This window comes from Sander lucioperca, chromosome 10 (assembly GCF_008315115.2).
Source record: "Sander lucioperca isolate FBNREF2018 chromosome 10, SLUC_FBN_1.2, whole genome shotgun sequence".
NCBI classification, from domain to species: Eukaryota; Metazoa; Chordata; class Actinopteri; order Perciformes; family Percidae; genus Sander; species Sander lucioperca.
The window spans coordinates 23,180,305-23,199,340 of NC_050182.1; the positions used below are offsets into that span (position 1 = coordinate 23,180,305).

Below are 19,036 nucleotides of genomic sequence, written 5' to 3' on the forward strand. Positions count from 1 at the left end.
CCATCTATCTTAACTAATCTAAAATAAATTTTCATATAGAACCTTTCTAGGTTGACATAAATGTAGCAAATAATAATATGAATCATGAATATGATTTTATAACAGCATACAGTCATATTTCATGCAAACAGGTTCTGCAACAGGGAAAGCACGATTTAGGATTTTCAGAAAGTATTTGTTTAAAAATGTTTGGGATGAAAACTGATTGGGTCACTGTGTGTTTATCCAACTAGCCTACAGTATCCATCTTGCTATATTATGTGAAAATAGCATTTTACAACAAAAAGTGATATTCGCTTACAAATTAATTTAATCTTTAATTTAATCTTTAATCTGTAATCCCTTTATTTTACCCGTTACTCCAAAAAAGGTTGAAAGTGCATATTTGCTTTGTGCAAATAAATAAATAAATAAAGTAGGCTATTATTCTGAAAGTGACCGGAAATCTTGATTTTAGTGCGTGTAGCTTGATGGTGAAGCAGATTATTATTTTTTTTTTTTCGGAAAACACCCGAGCTGAAGCGGGGGTTAACGTTAGTGTACCATGTAGTGTACTCGTCGAGGCTACTTTCCATGAGCCTTTTTAAAAATAATGATATCTAGGCAGAGGTTTAATTTACTCGGCGGCTGTGTTTACGGCAGGCTAAGGGCACCCACATCTGCCTAAAGGGAATAACGCTAGCACTCAAAGGATACGGAATCGGGCTTTACACACGGTAAGCGGACGCATCAGTAACGTTATCTATAATGTACACGATTATCAGAGCATCTATAGCTAGAAGAATGGGGACAAATGATCAGTTTACTGCATAACGTTAGCAGGTGAATGGAAATTACACACCAGGAATTGTAACTAGACAGGCTAAAGAGCCGAAGTGAAAATCAGGTTCAGTTAAGTATCAGTCAAATATAGTTAAGCTTCGAGAAGCTAAAGCATCCATTTAAACAGGTTTGTTGGATGACTAAGTCAGGGACATTGGTCTTGTATCACCTAAAGGCGCTCAGACAATTCACAGCTTTGACATTCGTGGTTATTGTGACAGTGTAGATTGTCTTTGCACAGCTTGAGCTTAGTGTTGTGAATGTGTTTTCACAACCTGTGTATTAGACAGAGCGCAACATGTAGCTAGGTAGGCCTACAACAGAGAGCCTGTGTATCCTATATGTAGAGACCCTGCTGCCGATTCAAGGAGTCATTTTTCAATTCGCCATACATGTGGCATACCAAGTTAAAATGTTCAGCTTGGAATTATTTCATTCTGCCAGTTGCCAGTCCCCTGCCAGGAATAGAAACCCTGTAACAAACAGCTAGATTTAGACGTGGATGTTGACGTGACTTTGTCTCCGCATAGTAGACAGCGGCCAGTCTGCCAGGTGCAGGAATTAGAGAATGTACCTATCCTCATCATCAGGTTTTGTTGAATGCTAAACAAATGCCTCTGTGTGTTGAGATATTAAGCCATTGGTGAATATTTTCCCCATGTGTCCCTCTTTATTCAGGCCATGTGAGGAGGGACTAAGGAAGGCCAAAATGCAAAAAGCTGTCCAGTCCAGAGAAATGATGGAGACAGAGGGAGTCATACAAACATCTCCTTATTTGATCCAATGTTAATAATTCAACAACTTTGACATGGGGCACACTGCTGTGGAGTACAACGGTGGAGAGGAGCTGCTAAAACATTTGTCACATATGTAAAGCTGAATGAGGAACAAGAGGTGCACACTCTTTGGATTACGTTAAAAAAAAAAAAAAAAAAAAAGAGTAGGCGTGCTCAATCTGTGCATATGACAGAGGACTAACTGAGTGAAAAGGCAGCATTAGATGGAGTGACCACAGACGCAGCTATGCAAGAAGATATCTCTCCAGTGTACAGGTTCTGACAATCAACACACAACTGTGATTCATGCCATGTGTGCTCTCAAGGGAAAAAGGTGGTTACTCAGCAGAAGACAAACAAGCAGATGATGTATACCTGAGAGTTCTTAGGGTTTGGTCTACTCCTGTAGGACGACAAACGGCTTTCCATTTTTTTTTTATTAAAGGAGAAGGCGGGAAGCAGATCTTAGAGCGTTCACCATGCCCAGGAACCGAGCCTTTTCCGAGCCAGAATACTCGGCGGAGTATTCGGCAGACTGCTCGGTGACGCTGCCCTCTGACCCCGGGCAGGCAGTTGGGCGAACAAACGAGGTCACGGTTCGGAGCTCAGGATGTTGCCTCTGCCTGCCGCGGTTCATGCGCCTCACCTTTGCGCCCGACTCTCTGGAGAACCTCTACCAGACCTACTTCAGACGGCAGAGACACGAAACCCTGCTGGTGCTCGTTGTGTTCGCCGCCCTCTTCGACAGCTACATCATCATCATGTGTACGGTGGTCTACACCACTGACAAGCTGGCTTCTGTTTTAGTGGCATCAATGGGACTGGCAGCAGATGTTATCCTCTACTTGCTGTGTCGCTTTGGGCTGCTGCCAGACCGCATCTCGAGACGGGTGGTGCCCTATGCCCTGTGGGTGCTCATAGCAGCTCAGATATTCTGCTACCTGGGTCTGAACTATGCTCGCTTCCACCAGGCCAGTGACACGGTGGGCTGGCAGGCTTTCTTCAGCTTCTCTTTTTTTCTGACTCTGCCTTTGAGGCTAACACCAATCGTACTCATCACTACTGTATCCTGCGGGGTCCACACCCTGGTTCTGGGCGTCACTATCGCCCAGCAGCAGCAGCAGGAGGACATCCAGGGGGCAGCACTTGGTAGACAGGTAAGATTTGGAATGGAGGTAGTGTGAAGGGACAGGGGTATGGTTGTCCTGAAATGCATTTACTTGTATGTAATCTCTTGTAGCCAGTCCTCCACTCACATGTGCAGAGTGCATCTATGAACCTACTTTTGTGTTCAAAGACTTTTAACACAAAAGTAGGTTAATAGATGCAGTTGGCCAAAAGCTAATTACAGCTTCTGTTTCACATTTAGGGCTACAAAGTATGCTAGGGAATTGTATTGTACATATGATACCCGAGTTTAATGTTTGATACCCAACTCAAGTCATTATCAAGATTGTTTTGTGTTATAACTAGAGCTGGGCAATATATCGATATTATATCGATATTGTGATATGAGACTAGATATCGTCTTAGATTTTGGATATCGTAATATGGCATAAGTGTTGTCTTTTCCTGGTTTTAAAGGCTGCATTACAGTAAAGTGATGTACTTATCTGAACTTACCAGACTGTTGTAACTGTTCTATTATTTACCTTTACCCACTTAGTCATTATATCCACATTACTGATGATTATTTATCAAAAATCTCATTGTGTAAATATTTTGTGAAAGCACCAGTAGTCAACACTACAATATCGTCTCTGTATCGATATCGAGGTATTTGGTCAAAAATATCGTGATATTTGATTTTCTCCAATATCGCCCAGCCCTAGTTATAACTAGTTTTAGGCATTTTGCCATACTTGATATAGAAGGACAGGAAAAGAAAATGAGGGTTATGCAACAAGGTATTTGCCTTAGTAGGGCTGTACTGAATGTCATTGTTCTTTTTACATTCAAAGCTTTTATTAAGGTTTTCCAATGAAGCTTTGAATGCCTGTTGTCATATTCGATGACGTCATTCATTGCAGTGAAAAAATCCACGGAAGAAAATCCTCAATTTAATTTCAAAATTCAAATTTTGATTCCTCTGTAATGACTTAAGTAATTTACTATAATAGTCAGGGCTCGACATTAACTTTTTTTCCCCCCAAGGAGCACATGCTCCTAAGTTGAAAGATTTAGGAGCACATAAAGAATTTTAGGGGCATGTATCAAATAATGTGTTTTTCTTTAATAAAAATAACACGAGGAGACATTTACAAGCTGAGTGATTTCATTTATTTGAATAGAAAAGGTAGACTTGGTTTTTAATTATTTCTGCTTCAAACGGTATTTATTTAATAATTGTGTAAGTAATCATACTGCTGCTTTAAACTGTGTGTGGTTCAAGGTTCATTTATTGTCATTGTACAACAAATGTCCCACTGAATCCAGACAGACCTCTGGAGAAGTCAATCCAGGCAGTTATAGAGTGATTTACATAAGGTATAGGGGTGCAACGGATCACAAAACTGACGTTTCGGTCCGGCTCACGGTAATGAGTCACGGATTGGATACATTTTTGGATCAGCACAAAAAAGGGGGGGGGGGTATAAATAATTTATTAAACATATAATAACAATAACTTATAACAATAATAAATAGACCTCAATGTTTACTCTATGTTGATTTGGAAATGGCGGCCCGCCACGCCAAAATATCTGCCGCCATGGTATCAGAAATAGGGCAGACGCACAATGTAGTTGCGGTTGCCTTTTAAATGACCCTGCCTGTTGGAAAGCCTGTCCACGCCCCCCCGCAGGTGGACGGCGATACTGCAGTCTGATGTCGGTTGAGTGAGCGGCACAGCGCTTTAATGTCTGTTTTTAGAGAGGCAGCGGACTTTTATTTATTCCTTTTCTTCATTCTGTCTGGTTTGTGCGTTCGTGAGGAAAATGTGAGTATTGTACATGTGGAGTTTGTTGTGTGACACCATGCAGGACAAATATATCTGTATAGTTTAACTATTTAGATCAAAGTTCTTGATAAACTCATTAGAGTCTACTTAGCTAATCATCGCCGTTAATATGTGATAACGCCGGTTTATATCACACTCTGCGTGCTCTGAGTGTTTATATGTTAAAGTTAACTTCTATAATATAGTGTAGGAGGTTATTGTGTAGTGAATCTCAGTTTCTGTGCTCTGTAGGCTATGTGCATTTAACCACCTCGTGATTTATTCAACGCTCCATGTGTGTAGCCTACTTGTAACATTGGTAACAGCTACAGCTAATATCATTGTGCACTATAAGTTTATAGCTGCTGCTTTTAGGTCAAACCCCTCCGTTTCACTGCCGACATAATGCACTCCCCGTTGTTTGTGTTACAGCGAAGTGTCAGTTCCGTTTCATACGTAAAATGTGGGCGGGGGTGTTGTTCGGACAGACCTGCCCCCACTACTAAAAAAAAATCCTAAAGGAAACACTGGACCTTGATGATGCTTCAATTTGAAGATTGCGATTTTTTTTTTTTTTGTCTAAAGGCATCGCCATGGCGGCACTGCGAACTTCAATGTTACATCATGAAACAGAAAGTTGTTGTAACTCCAACAGACATTGTCCAATCTACCCCAAATCTTTACTACATGATGTTAGTCCAGGCCTGAAGTGATTTACATGGGTCTCAAGCCTGATTATGGTAAATTGGCTCAATAGCGCACCCTACAAGATTTCAAAGAAGTAGCCCCTGCAGTGCGTTTCACCTAGATGTATACAATTTGGTACGCATATGTATCATGTCCAAACTTACAAAAAAGCCTCTTGGAGCCATACCCTAAACCCTAAAAAATGAATGTGCAAATTATGGATGATTTTGACTAATTGCAGGTTGCTTTAACAAACTCCTCCTACAGATTTTACCCTATTGACTTCAAAATTGGTCAGTCTAATGTAAAGCCCTTGGTGAAGCTAAATTTCGAAACCTTGCGTCCAATGGTGTTGGCGTGGCTAGGTGTGAAATTACCATATAACGCTGCAAAACGGGTAGTTGTTTGTAACTTGAGTGTACATTGTCCAATCTGCCCCAAATTGTTTTATGCTTAAATAGAGAACAGGCCTATAATGAGTTATAGTCATAGCGCCACCTACTGGCAACAGGAATTAAGCCCTGATGAAAATCATTCGATTTACCTGAAATTTACATGATGTGGTTTAAACATGATATGCAGCCAAATGACGTATAAATAGTGTGTGTTCTCTGGCGCAACGTAGGAAGTGGTGGACAATTTGGTGGTGCACAATTTGAAATATGTAATTTCCAACACTATGGACTATATGGAGGGAATTAAAGCGTATCTACCGTTTTTTTCAACCTGGACCCTATTTTTGTGTCCAAGTGATTGACTTTTCTAACCATCACAACTCTAGTTTTGGTTGAAATAAACACATAGTTTACCAATTTACATGTGAAAATGAAAAAAAAAATGGAGTCTGGTAGGTTTAGCGCTAGCGACCTCAGAGCTGTTTCTGGTTAAACAGAAAGGTCTTAAAGAGGTTTTAAAAGTCCTATCTATGTAGGGATCCTTTCCATAATGTTTTCAGACACTTAGAATAATAATCTGAGTCTGTGGCTGTCGGTTACAGCGTTCACGCTTAATACTGTACCAATTTCAAAGATTGTTGTTCCCATCAGTCACTTACACACAAAAACATAGAAAAATAGGGTCCATGTTAAAAAAAAACAGTAGTTACCCTTTAAGTCTAAATCTTGCGTGCAGTGTTCAACGTTCACGGAAATACACGGCTGCATCGACTGGGAGCCGCCGGCACCCCCGACGTGCGCGGAGTGCGAGGGCCCGTTCATTGCTGCTTGCAGCTTTAATTATTATTATTATTATTATTATTATTATTATTTATACATCACCTTTAAAGCTAGACTCCTAAAAACATTCTGTAGTGCCCTGTTATGTCCTTGTTCTGCATGCAGTATTAAATATTGTGCATGTGTCTATTAAATATGGAGCCCTAACTTGTGCATTCTTTTTTGTTTTCAAGCTGCTGGCCAACATAGTGATCTATGTTTGTGCCATCACTGTGGGCGTCATGTCGTACTACATGGCTGACCGGAAGCATCGGAAGGCCTTTCTGGAGGCGAGACAGTCACTGGAAGTCAAACTCAACCTGGAGGAGCAGAGTCAGCAACAGGTCAGAAGGAAGATAATGCAACATTCTCGTGTTTATGTGTGTGAGCTTAAGGAGTAACTAAACCCCAAAGTTTTGGCTGAAGTGCCTCTGTCCTTGAAATTAAAAAAATGCATCTGTGAAAAATTTTTCAACATGGGCAGCGCTAGGAAGGGGGAAAGCCACGCCAACTCACCCCTATGTGACCTATCCAATTCTACGTAACTGCAGAGTCAGGGGGCGTTGTTTTTTTAGAAGCAGGGAGGGGGGTAGGTGGGCCTGATGATAAAAGCTGGTACCATATACGTCATTTGTCACCAGATCAGATCAGGGTTTTTCCTTGCCCATAATGGGCCTACAATTTAACATGACTACGAGACGTTTTTAAACGGTCATGAAACTGTCTCAATTTAATACTGATGCCATCAGACAGGCGCGAAGACAGACAGCTGTCGGAGCTCCGCGCCCGTCAGCAGCAGCTCCTCGCTGTGCCACCGGTCCCCAGATCAGCATGGTCACTGGGAGAGTCTGGTACAGCCTGACTCTGCACATGGAGATCCCTTTAGTGCTAGCTTCACAGCGGAGCGTTTGCATTGCATTGCATTTTGATTATTTTGAGAACCTTTCATCCAAACGACTTCACAAGGGAGTGCAGTGTCGTATTTGGTGCAATATAGATAGACAGGCCAGACGCGTTCAGAATTAATAAACTTTTAATAAACTACAGAACAGCGCGAGCAGGAAGCGGCGCGCCTCACGCGAGCAGGGCTTATATGCCCCGAGAACGGAGACTTCACTAATGATATAAAACACATGTTGATGGCTGCGAACGCGATACCTGGGGATGTACCTATATAGACAAATTATTATTAGGCTGGGCTACAGTAGGCTACGTTTTTACTGTTCGTCATTAACTGCCGTAGCCTATTCGCAAGTCACGTTATTTTCCATGAAAATGAAGTGCACATTTTTATCACGTGTAAATGGCGGATAAAAGCAGCTCGTTCTACTTACAGAACTCAGGTGATTTCTCAAGCTTGATGTGCTGTTGTGGTAGGCCAGTTTCAAATTGCATATTTGACACTCTGCCTTTGTCTTGTCCTCACTTAATTTAAAATTCTCCTACACAGATGAAGTCTTCGGCATTTTTGTCTTCTTTTCGCTGAATCGTGACGGTAATGACGTTCAATTCATGGGCGTTTTAACTGGGGCATGTGACGTGACGTCCCAGTAAAATCTCAAAGTCTCCTATATTTCGCAGTAGATTAATTTAGATTGATAATAACGGGTAAAAAGGATAATACGTTTTGTTTCTATTATTTTATTTTCCACAATGTCAAAGCAACGCAGCTTGGCATGCACTTCTGTCCATGTAAACTGCGCTGTTCTGCGCTCTAGCCAGATAATACTCCCGTTGCAGGAACACTTTAGTAGTCCAAGAAGAAGCAAATATATTTATTAAGTATAACGAGGTTGGGTTGTCCATCCTATTAAAATGGCTAGGCTATATAAGAAAATTGTAAAAGAGAATATTATATTTCGAACATATTCAAGTGCAAATGAGAACCGTTTGGAAGGGGATGCCAGGTTGTGCAAAAAAAATAAAATAAATAAAAATAAAAACAAATATTCGAATGTCAAATTTTCAAATCGAATACCAACCCACCGAACGAATATTCGAATATTCGGGTCCAGCCCTAGTGCGTTCCAGTGTTTCCCACAGGGTGAGAATTTATTTGTTGTGATAGTGGGATAGGATGTGACGGTGTGGTGTGTGATGGCTTATGAACAATTTATTGAAAACAATGACTACATAACATTAACAGATAATTTAGAAAGAAATAACTATGTACCAGACTAGATGATATACTGTACAGAGGAAGTGTAGCCTTTGATGTGCTTTGTCAATAAAATCTGGTTGGTTTGTGGTTTTGTGGTGGGGCTTACCTCTACACACAGTCTCGGTTCTGGAACCATACTCCTGGATAGGGGTTGGACTCTTTTCTTCTCCGGAGTTGCCCAGGGTGTGAGGCGCCGGGCGGGTGTGGGGATACTCACAAGCCCCCGGCTGCGCGCCGCTACGTTGGAGTTTACCCCGGTGGACGAGAGGGTCGCCTCCCTACGCCTGCGGGTTGTGGGGGGGGAAACTCTGACTGACTGACCTTGAATGGAGTCCTGCATGGGGGCTCCAGTGGGGGACTCCATAGTCCTGCTGGGGGACTTCAAAGCGCACGTGGGCAATGATGGAGACACATGGAGAGGCGTGATTGGGAGGAACGGCCTCCCTGATCTAAACCAGAGTGGTTGTTTGTTGTTGGACTTCTGTGCTAGTCATGGATTGTCTATAACGAACACCATGTTTGAACATAGGGATGCTCATAAGTGTACTTGGTACCAGAGCACCCTAGGCCAAAGGTCAATGATCGATTTTATAATCGTTTCATCTGATCTGAGGCTGTATGTTTTGGACACTCGGGTGAAGAGAGGGGCAGAGCTGTCAACCGATCACCATCTGGTGGTGAGTTGGGTCAGGGGGTGGGGGAAGACTCTGGACAGACCTGGTAAGCCCAAACGGGTAGTGCGGGTAAATTGGGAACGTCTGGAGGTAGGTACGTCTGGTATGTTGTCAAACAACTCCACAGTGGCAAAGCCCCTGGGATTGATGAGATCTGTCCAGAAATGCTCAAGGCTCTGGGTGTGGAGGGGCTGTCTTGGTTGACACGCCTCTTCAACATTGCGTGGAAGTCTGGGACAGTGCCAAAGGAGTGGCAGACCGGGGTGGTGGTCCCCCTGTTCAAAAAGGGGGACCAGAGGGTGTGTGCCAATTATAGGGGTATCACTTCTCAGCCTCCCCGGTAAAGTCTACTCCAAGGTGCTGCAAAGGAGGGTTCGGCCGATAGTCGAACCACAGATTGAAGAGCAACAATGCGGATTTCGTCCTGGTCGTGGAACAATGGACCAGATCTTTACTCTCGCAAGGATCCTGGAGGGAGCCTGGGAGTATGCCCAACCGGTCTATGTGTGTTTCGTGGATTTGGAGAAGGCATATGACCGGGTCCCCCGGGAGATACTATGGGAGGTACTGCGGGAGTATGGGGTGAGGGGGTCTCTTCTCAGGGCCATCCAATCTCTGTACGACCAAAGCGAGAGCTGTGTCCGGGTTCTCGGCAGTAAGTCGGACTCGTTTCAGGTGAGGGTTGGCCTCCGCCAGGGCTGCGCTTTGTCACCAATCCTGTTTGTAGTATTTATGGACAGGATATCGAGGCGTAGTCGGAGTGGAGAGGGGTTGCAGTTCGGTGGGCTGGGGATCTCATCGCTGCTCTTTGCAGATGATGTGGTCCTGATGGCATCATCGGCCTGTGACCTTCAGCACTCACTGGATCGGTTCGCAGCCGAGTGTGAAGCGGCTGGGATGAGGATCAGCACCTCTAAATCTGAGGCCATGGTTCTCAGCAGGAAACCGATGGAGTGCCTTCTCCAGGTAGGGAATGAGTCCTTACCCCAAGTGAAGGAGTTCAAATACCTTGGGGTCTTGTTCGCGAGTGAGGGGACAATGGAGCGGGAGATTGGTCGGAGAATCGGCGCAGCGGGTGTGGTATTACATTCAATTTATCGCACCGTTGTGACGAAAAGAAAGCTGAGCCAGAAGGCAAAGCTCTCGATCTACTGGTCAGTTTTCGTTCCTACCCTCACCTATGGTCATGAAGGCTGGGTCATGACCGAAAGAACGAGATCCAGGGTACAAGCGGCCGAAATGGGTTTCCTCAGGAGGGTGGCTGGTGTCTCCCTTAGAGATAGGGTGAGAAGCTCGGAGTAGAGCCGCTGCTCCTTCGCGTTGAAAGGAGCCAGTTGAGGTGGTTCGGGCATCTGGTAAGGATGCCCCCTGGACGCCTCCCTAGGGAGGTGTTCCAGGCACATCCAGCTGGGAGGAGGCCTCGGGGAAGACCCAGGACTAGGTGGAGGGATTATATCTCCAACCTGGCCTGGGAACGCCTCGGGATCCCCCAGTCGGAGCTGGTTAATGTGGCTCGGGAAAGGGAAGTTTGGGGTCCCCTGCTGGAGCTGCTCCCCCCGCGACCCGACACCGGATAAGCGGATGAAGATGGATGGATGGATGGTTTGTCAAATAACGTTTATGGTTCAGCAGATAAAATATCTGATTACCTGAAACCAAAATGTTACAACTTAACCTTAAAACTACAATCCATACAGAAAGTTACATGTTATTATACATGTCAACACTTTCTTCTCCTAACTCCTGTTAAATCACATCAGACTAATGCTATCTAAAGTCAATTCTTGTTCATTTTGTTTATCGATCATTGTTCGTTTTTTAAAGTGTATTAATTTGTGTTTTGGGGATCCTAATAACTTTAAACATGCTGTTTTGTACTATATGTGTCCGTGTTGCACACATTAAGATCTCATCTGAACAGATTTCTGTCATTCATACAACTCTGAATTGTAGTTTAAAACTTTTACAGCCAACTTACTAAATTCTCTGGTTTTATTTAGGCTTGAGTCCATATTCATGGATACACGCACGGAGATGAACTGAAGGCTCGATTAGCAACGATTAGCTGTTAGCTCCGGTTAGCTCCAGTTAACTCCATTATAAAGATAAGCTTGAGCAGAGACTGCCAACAGGATGGTGAACAGCCAGACTCTGATAAATGACTCGGGGCGCTTTCACAGCGGTGTGGCTGCGCCGTTTCTATTCTCCGTTACATTTCAGAGAGAAATATTGTACTTTTTACTCCACTACATTCATCTGTTACAGCTTTAGTTACTAGTTACTTTACACATTAAGATGTCTGCACACAAAACACATGTAGTTTATAAAATCTGATGTTTTATTCCATATTAAGTCCAGCTGAGATGATTAGACCATTAAACACACAACTGTTTGGATCATGTCCAGTTTTCCTGATGATACTTACATACTTTTACTTAAGTAACATTTTCAATACAGGGCTATTCCTTGTAATAGAGTATTTTTAAAGTGTGGTATTAGTACTTTTACTTAAGTAATAGATCTGAATACTTCTTCCACCACTGGACCCAAAATTTGAGGAAAATTCTAGTTAATGATTTTTTTAATTGCTATACATCCCTAGATTATATTTTGATATGATAGACCTTGCTGACTGGCAGCTTATTAGTGGTTATCACCTCTTAAAGTAATATTAATTACATTACTGTATAAGTTTGGTACCTTTTATGTATTATAGGCATAATTTATTAATATATTTATTTCTTACTGATTTTGAAGCAGAGTTCTTTACAGGTAACATACAGTGTTTTGTCAAGTAGTGTCTCTCCTGTGCTTGGGATCTTTCCATTCCTCAACCAAGAACTTGATCAGATTGGCTTTGTTGGCAGCACTGCAGAGCAGTTTCCTCCTTTTATTGATGTGGCCAGAAACAATATTCTTGAACTGGATCCCCACACTTTCCCCCATTGTTTGCTTTTTCTGAATCTTTGATTGACCTGTCCTTGTAAACATCAAAGACAACATCGATGTGTTCACTCTTGCCTCCTTCATGCAGGACCTTGGCTAGGGTTGATTCTGCCATCTGTGCAAAATCTTTTGTACCAAGCTGATTAAATCAACGATGGTTGTTGATGGTTCTGGGATGACTTCTGCTGGGGCAACACTCTTCTTCAACTCTGTGGCGAGAGCTGCCTTGCTTGTCTTAGGGAGAGATCCATCCCAATTAGCTATGGCTAGGGGTGTCATGATACTTTTTCCAGTCTTTTAGTGTGTTATATAGTTTTTTGTTTATGTAATAGATGTATAAAGTAAAAAAAAACACACATTTCACTCCAAATGGAGCTTTCTCTCCCACAGACAGCACTTTTTCTCAACTGCCTAAAAATGGCTCACCCACATTCCTGTTTGAAATTCCTCAATTAATGATGTCATTGATTGAGAATTCTAGCCCAGTTTGTCATCTGTGCTGCCCATAGGTGCTGCCTGAGCAAGCACAGCCCGCCCAGTGGCTTGCCAGCTTGATATGCTTGCTCTCCAATCTCCCGGACATCAAGCAGGCCATTGGCCACACCTGGCGGGACAACCGTTGCAGTTGACAATCTGACAAACTCATATTGGTCTGGACTAAGTGGATTTACCCAGCAGTTTCCCATCATCAACAATGGACTCTATGTCAGCCTCATCTCTTCTGATCCTGGGCAGCTGTAAGTCTGGGTGATTGAACTGAGTAATGCCTTGATCCACCATCAGTTGCCTCAGGTAGGCACTCTGGTACTCCGATGGGACTCCTGACATTCCTCTGACCAGACCCACTGCCGCAAAGTTGGGAACGAAACGGCGATAGAATCCACACATCCCCAGGCTGAACCTCTTCTGTTGGTGTTCTCCCCCAGGCTTTTCAGGGTCATGGTACTTTCTCCTCCAAATCAGCCCACCTGGCTTACCACCATGGGTCACTGCATGACCATCAGCCAACTCTGCTGCACACCCCGGGCCGTCCACCTAATGGTCGTTGAGATTAGGGCTGTTGGAACGAATACCGAAAGTCGAATATAATTCGAATAGTAAAAATATCAATACTATTCGCATGCTGAAATTACTATTAGAATGTGACTTTTTTTAATAAATGTTGGCTAACGTTAGCTAATCTCCCTCTTCTCGACCTCGGCCTACCCACATGTGTCACTCATGTCACGTCTTAAGATCAATAAGTTAGCGTGAGTGAGAAACACAAGGCATTGTGAGGTCTAAGCTAACTAGTACAGGGGGGAGTGACAGGCTGCGGCTGGAAATCGGAAGAAGGATGGGAAATTAATAACGTTAGCTTAGCTGGGAGGTTCATGAAGAAAGCTAAAGTGTATATGTTAGCTGCCCTACAGCTGTAAGAGTTAGCTTCAACTTCATATATTAGGCTACCTTCTAATAGCTGTATTCTCAGTAACGTGACAATCGGCAAGAAACAGGTTGCTTATAAATCACTAAAATAGTAGTGACAGCACCGTTTGGCTTAATTATTAATGCCGTTAGCATCTTTGTTACTTAGTTTATGAAAAATAGTTTCGGCTGTGCTTTCTAACATGATGTCATTGTGCTAACTGAGCACCGTTAGCCTTTACAACAGATCCGCTTCACTACACTTGTTAGAAAATGTTTCATTACAGAGTTCTCTGTTGATTTGTGTTTGTCGCGGTGTGTTCGTGGTGGAATATAAATGTAAACAAAGTTGCGTGCAATGCGCCATAACGTAGATCCCCTTCAAGGCCAGGCTGATGTTGGAAGTCCCTCTAGTGGACAGAACGTGTAACAACAACCACATGCTGATATTGGCATTGGCAATGCATTAGCCTGAGGAGTATACTGTAGTACATATTATTAAACAGGCTGCATTTCAGCATTAAATATTCAAATATTATTTGAATATTAAAAATAAAAAAATGAGAAGGAAGATTGACAGCTCTAGTTGAGATAGACCCCAACCTCCCTGGGGATACTGACTTAAACTGTTCAAACAACAATAAGTCTTTCAAGCCCTCATAGTCAAAAGCACTACAGAAAATAATCCAACGATCAAACGCCACTACTTGTTTTCGCCACAGATAAAAATACGATTTATTCTGCTGCCGTCTAAAAACGCGGAACTGTCGCCTGTAAGCTTCTGGTACGCTGCCGTAAGCTTTCATTACAGCCTTACTCAGCAGATCATCATACTCAAAGCCCACACAAGTGTCCAAAGCTGCCACTGCTATCTTGAGCTTTCCCAGTAAGCACACAATGGCCACTCAGCCTTCGGCCAATCACTTTCCATCGCCACCTTCTCAAACATTAAAAAACACCTCAACAGCACATACACAAAAGGTGGCATGAAACCTTGTGCACGTCTACTATAAAATGCCCGCTCATCCCATCTCTTTGCAGCAGCCTTTCTAAGTCTCTAAACTGACCAACTTCTCCAGATGGGCTCTCTCTTTATCCTCTTCTCTCTCTTGTCGTGGAAAGTCAATCTCCTCTCTCTCTTAATGCTAAATTTCCTTTTCTCTCTAGATGCTAATTTTCCTTTTCTCTCTCATCGCTGAATCTCCTCTTCTCTCTCTTGTTGCTGAATCCCCTTTTTCATCTCTTGTTCTGCCCAGACTTCCTCTAACTGTAGTATCTCAATCAAACATGCTGCTATCGCTAGGTCGGTCATGTCTTTTTCCAGAGGGATTTATTCTTTAGCCAGAGCAATACTATGAACTTTCTTCTGCACTAAAAATCAAAACAACTTAGAAAGCAGGGAGAACATGGACAACTTTTCAGTGCTGTACATTTTGTGCATTCTCTATGCCTTACTTTAAGTACAGGCAAGAGTGAAGGCTCTTATACACCAGCTGGCGCGTGCAAATGTGACGTCATGGGATCGCTGTGACTATTTATACTCGTGCGTGGTGCTCGCGACACTAGTTGCAGTCTTCTCCTGAACAGAGGTGGTGCTAATGAGCAAAGGCTACAGACGTTGCTCTTTCTACGGACTAGAAGAAGAAGAAAAAAGGTAAACAACGGCAGAACTGGCTGTAGCATTGACGTCAATGCTTCGATTTGATTCGATGATCTACTTCATCAGATCAAGCCTTTCATTCGCCATAAAAGAACTCATCTTAACCCAGTAAGTTTACAAGAGAGACTTGCAGTCACTCTGAGAGTCCTGGCATCCGGTTGTCGGCGAACCCGTTCAGGCCTCCCGTTTCCGCTTTGTCGCGCGCCGCTGAAAAAAAAAAGAGCCGTGCACGACCTCTGCTCGCGCGCCATAAATCAGGCGTGCCGGCAGGATATTACATAATTTTGACGTCACGATGGCGCGCGCCACCTTGGATGCGTCTAGTGTAAAAGAGCTTTAAGGCAAACGATCCTCAGTGGGTTTAAAGTTTTAAGCTTGTGTTGTTGCTGTTGGTTGCTGTTGTTTTTGGTACCTTTTCTTACAACTGCTTTCTTCTATTTCCAGGTCAAAAAAACCACTGCAGCATAGTGGGAAGGGGCAATTGTAACCTACGGAGCATGCACAGACACGTAACCCATGCTTACCCCAGTTAAGGTGTACATACATGCAGAAATACCCTGTTTACTAAAGGAGATTATCTAGGTCAGTTAACCAGGGCTTACGGTTTTTACATGGCATTTGAGAAACCGGGGGTATTTCCTTAACCCGAATATAATCAGGTTTTTAAACTACATGTAAACGCACTGACAGGGCAAAGCAGATTTTTGATAGAAGTATGGTCCCTGATTTTTTTTCAGAAGCTGTGTATGATGTCCCTGTGTATCTTTCTGTGTCATCTACAGGAACGTCTGCTACTCTCCATCCTTCCAAAGCACATAGCTGATGAGATGCTTCAGGACATGAAGAAAGAGCCCAGTCAGAAAGAGATGCAGCAGTTCAACACCATGTACATGTACAGACACGAAAACGTCAGGTAACTTAGTACCTCTGTAGGCTTTTGACATTGAGGGTGCTGTATGTCTGACCAGAACAAGTTAGTTTTTAGCCTTACATTCATATTTAACATTAATCTTGTCTAGTTGATTCTTTTGATTGTGTATGCAGCAAGGATATTCTCAAAGTGGTGTCTAGCTATCTACAGGATCCTTGAGAGGGTTCCAGAGGCTCCCCAGCAAAGTCAGAGACACCATCAATTCTCAAATCAAAGCCATTAATGTTAAGTGAACCGAGCACTAAATAGTTTTCTGTTATCAGAAGTCTGTTAGATGGCAGAGAAGAGCACGCCCTCTGAGGAAACTTTTTTTTGTGTTGGTAGACTTGGTAGCTCATCAGTCACAACAACCCTAAACATAAAGGGCCCTATCTTGCACCCGGCTCAGCGCAGCGCAAAGCCCGACACAAGTGTCTTTGCTAGTTTAAGACCGACGCAGTTGTCAATTTCCTGTCCAGCGCCCACGTCGTTTAAATAGCAAGTGCTCCTGCGCCCATCTGTGCACCCAGGGACGTACTGGTCTTACAGGGAGGTGTGTTGGTCTTACAGGGAGGTGTGTTCAGGTACATTCTTTCCGTATTGCTATCTTGAGGCAGTGGAAAGTGATTGCGCCATTGACCAACAAAAACTTGGTCTAAAGTCAATAACGCAGCATTTCATTGTTATTTTAACAGCGCATTAGTAAAATGCGCCTAGGCTCGTGCACAGCATGCACACTATGCTTGTTACACACACAGGGACGCACAGCAGCACACAAACATTCAAAAGATTAAAAATAAAAATATTACAATGATGCTGTTGGATTATTAGCTGATAAAGATTCAACATCATTCCTGCTGCCTCCTGTGCCGCCTGCACTCAATTTCAGTGGGGTTCCCCACCCTGGCCGCTACGTAACAAGTATGCTGACATAGCCAAAAAGTTGTCCGCCAGTTAACATTTAAGATTCACAGTTTTCCAAAAAGTGACAGTTTTCTAGAAAGTAATTACTGCTCTGAAGTGAACAATATATAATATAGGGCTGCAACAAACTATTCTTTCCATTATCGATTAATCTGTTGATTATTTTCTCGATTAACCGATTAGTTATTGTTTGGTCTATAAAATGTCAGAAAATGGTGAAAAAGTCGATCAGTGTTTCCCAAAGCCCAAGAGGACGTCCTCAAATGTCATGTTTTGTCCACAACTCAAAGATATTCAGTTTACTGTCAAAGAGAAGTGAAGAAACTAGAACATATTCACATTTAAGAAGCTGGATTTAGAGAATTTGTACCATTTTCATAAAAAAATGACTTAAATCGATGAAACGATTATCAAAAAGAATTGCCGATTAATTTAATAGTTGACAACTAATCGATTAATCTTTGCAACTAACTAACTGTCGAAACAGTTAAAATGTGCGAGAAGGATACTGTTTATGTGACTGAACAGCAGGATATCAGTACTAATGTTCCATCTTGTATCTGTCTCTTGTTGTCCAGTATTTTGTTTGCAGACATCGTAGGCTTCACACAACTATCATCGTCCTGCAGCGCTCAGGAGCTGGTCAAACTGCTCAATGAGCTCTTTGCTCGCTTTGACAAACTGGCTGCAGTGAGTTTCACACTGTTACCTCACAACAATGATCTAATGACATTTACATCAAAATTAGGGATGCACCGAATCCAGATTGTTGGGGTTCGGCCGAATACCGAATCCACTGGTTAAGATTCTGCCGAATCCAAAACCGAATACCGAAGGGTTAATCCTCCAGTCCATTAACACAGTAAACACATTAATGAAGTAAACAACGTCCACAGCATTGTATTTTTCATTTTATTTTACGTTAACTGTAATAGGTAACATTATGCCAGGAGGACAAGTGGGAAAAACTATTTTGACAATTACCATAGGCCTATGTTTATCCTATCTCAAGATCCATCAGTATCCAAAATATTAGCCTTTTAGATGTATAATCCCATGAAGTAGGCTACCCCCAGGTGTAGGGCTATCAAAGCTGGTAATGGTCGTCTGGTTAACCCAAGTTTAGCTGTGACTGTCCTTCCTTTGTCGTACCTGAAGTTGCAGCATTTTGGCTGCTGTCTGTAGATTCCTTCATGCACAACTCGTATTCTTTTTGATGTTTCATACGCAAATGTTTTAACAGCAGCAATGTTGTGTATTGTTTAGGGTCCTTGCCACCACGAGACAAATCGGCGTTGCAAATTGAACATGTAGCTGGACTTGAATGGCCTTCTTTTGACTGAAAGTACTGCCAAACTACACTTTTTCTGCTCCCGAGTTCCATTTTCACTTTCTCACAGCCCACGGTCCACCTACATAAACACCTTCCCGTAATCAACGGCGGCGTCATTACGTCGGCAAGCGTAGCACGCGTAGTGCAAGCGTAGGGTTCGGTTCGGTGGAAAAAAATTCTAAGGTTCGGCAGAAACCCAACCCCGTCAAAAAGCCCAATATTCAGCCAAATCTGAAGCCGAATCCTGGATTCGGTGCATCCCTGATCAAAATACAAGAAATTATCAAATATTCTTACTGTTATATAGACATTTGAATTTTTTTTTTTTCATCTTTTATTTGAATAATTTATCAACCACCTGAACAAGTACAAACACAAACTCAGCGGGGGCTGGCAGTGTCAGTGTGCTTGAGAGAGACAGAGCAGATAAGGTGGATGGCAATGAAAAAAGAGTGTTTTTATTTTAACTACATTTTAGTGTCATGTTTTTTCGTCAACGATATCATTTTTCCAAACAGGCTTAGTGGCTTGATCATTATAAACGTTAAAGTATGGATTTAATTAGCCGAGGTATTTTGCCGCCA

The 19,036-nt window shown here is 42.8% G+C and overlaps 1 protein-coding gene across 1 annotated transcript in view; it reads left to right on the forward strand.

Moving 5' to 3' along the window:
* Window positions 1-472: 472 nt before the first annotated feature.
* The window catches only part of LOC116066597 (adenylate cyclase type 3-like), a 51,013-nt gene continuing 32,449 nt past the window's right edge, over window positions 473-19,036 (forward strand). Inside the window, exons 1-5 of the mRNA XM_031322758.2 lie at window positions 473-716; window positions 1,501-2,755; window positions 6,632-6,781; window positions 16,068-16,198; window positions 17,698-17,809. Coding sequence (XP_031178618.1) covers window positions 2,078-2,755; window positions 6,632-6,781; window positions 16,068-16,198; window positions 17,698-17,809 — 1,071 coding nt within the window. The 5' untranslated portion in view covers window positions 473-716; window positions 1,501-2,077. The remainder of the gene's footprint in view (window positions 717-1,500; window positions 2,756-6,631; window positions 6,782-16,067; window positions 16,199-17,697; window positions 17,810-19,036) is intronic.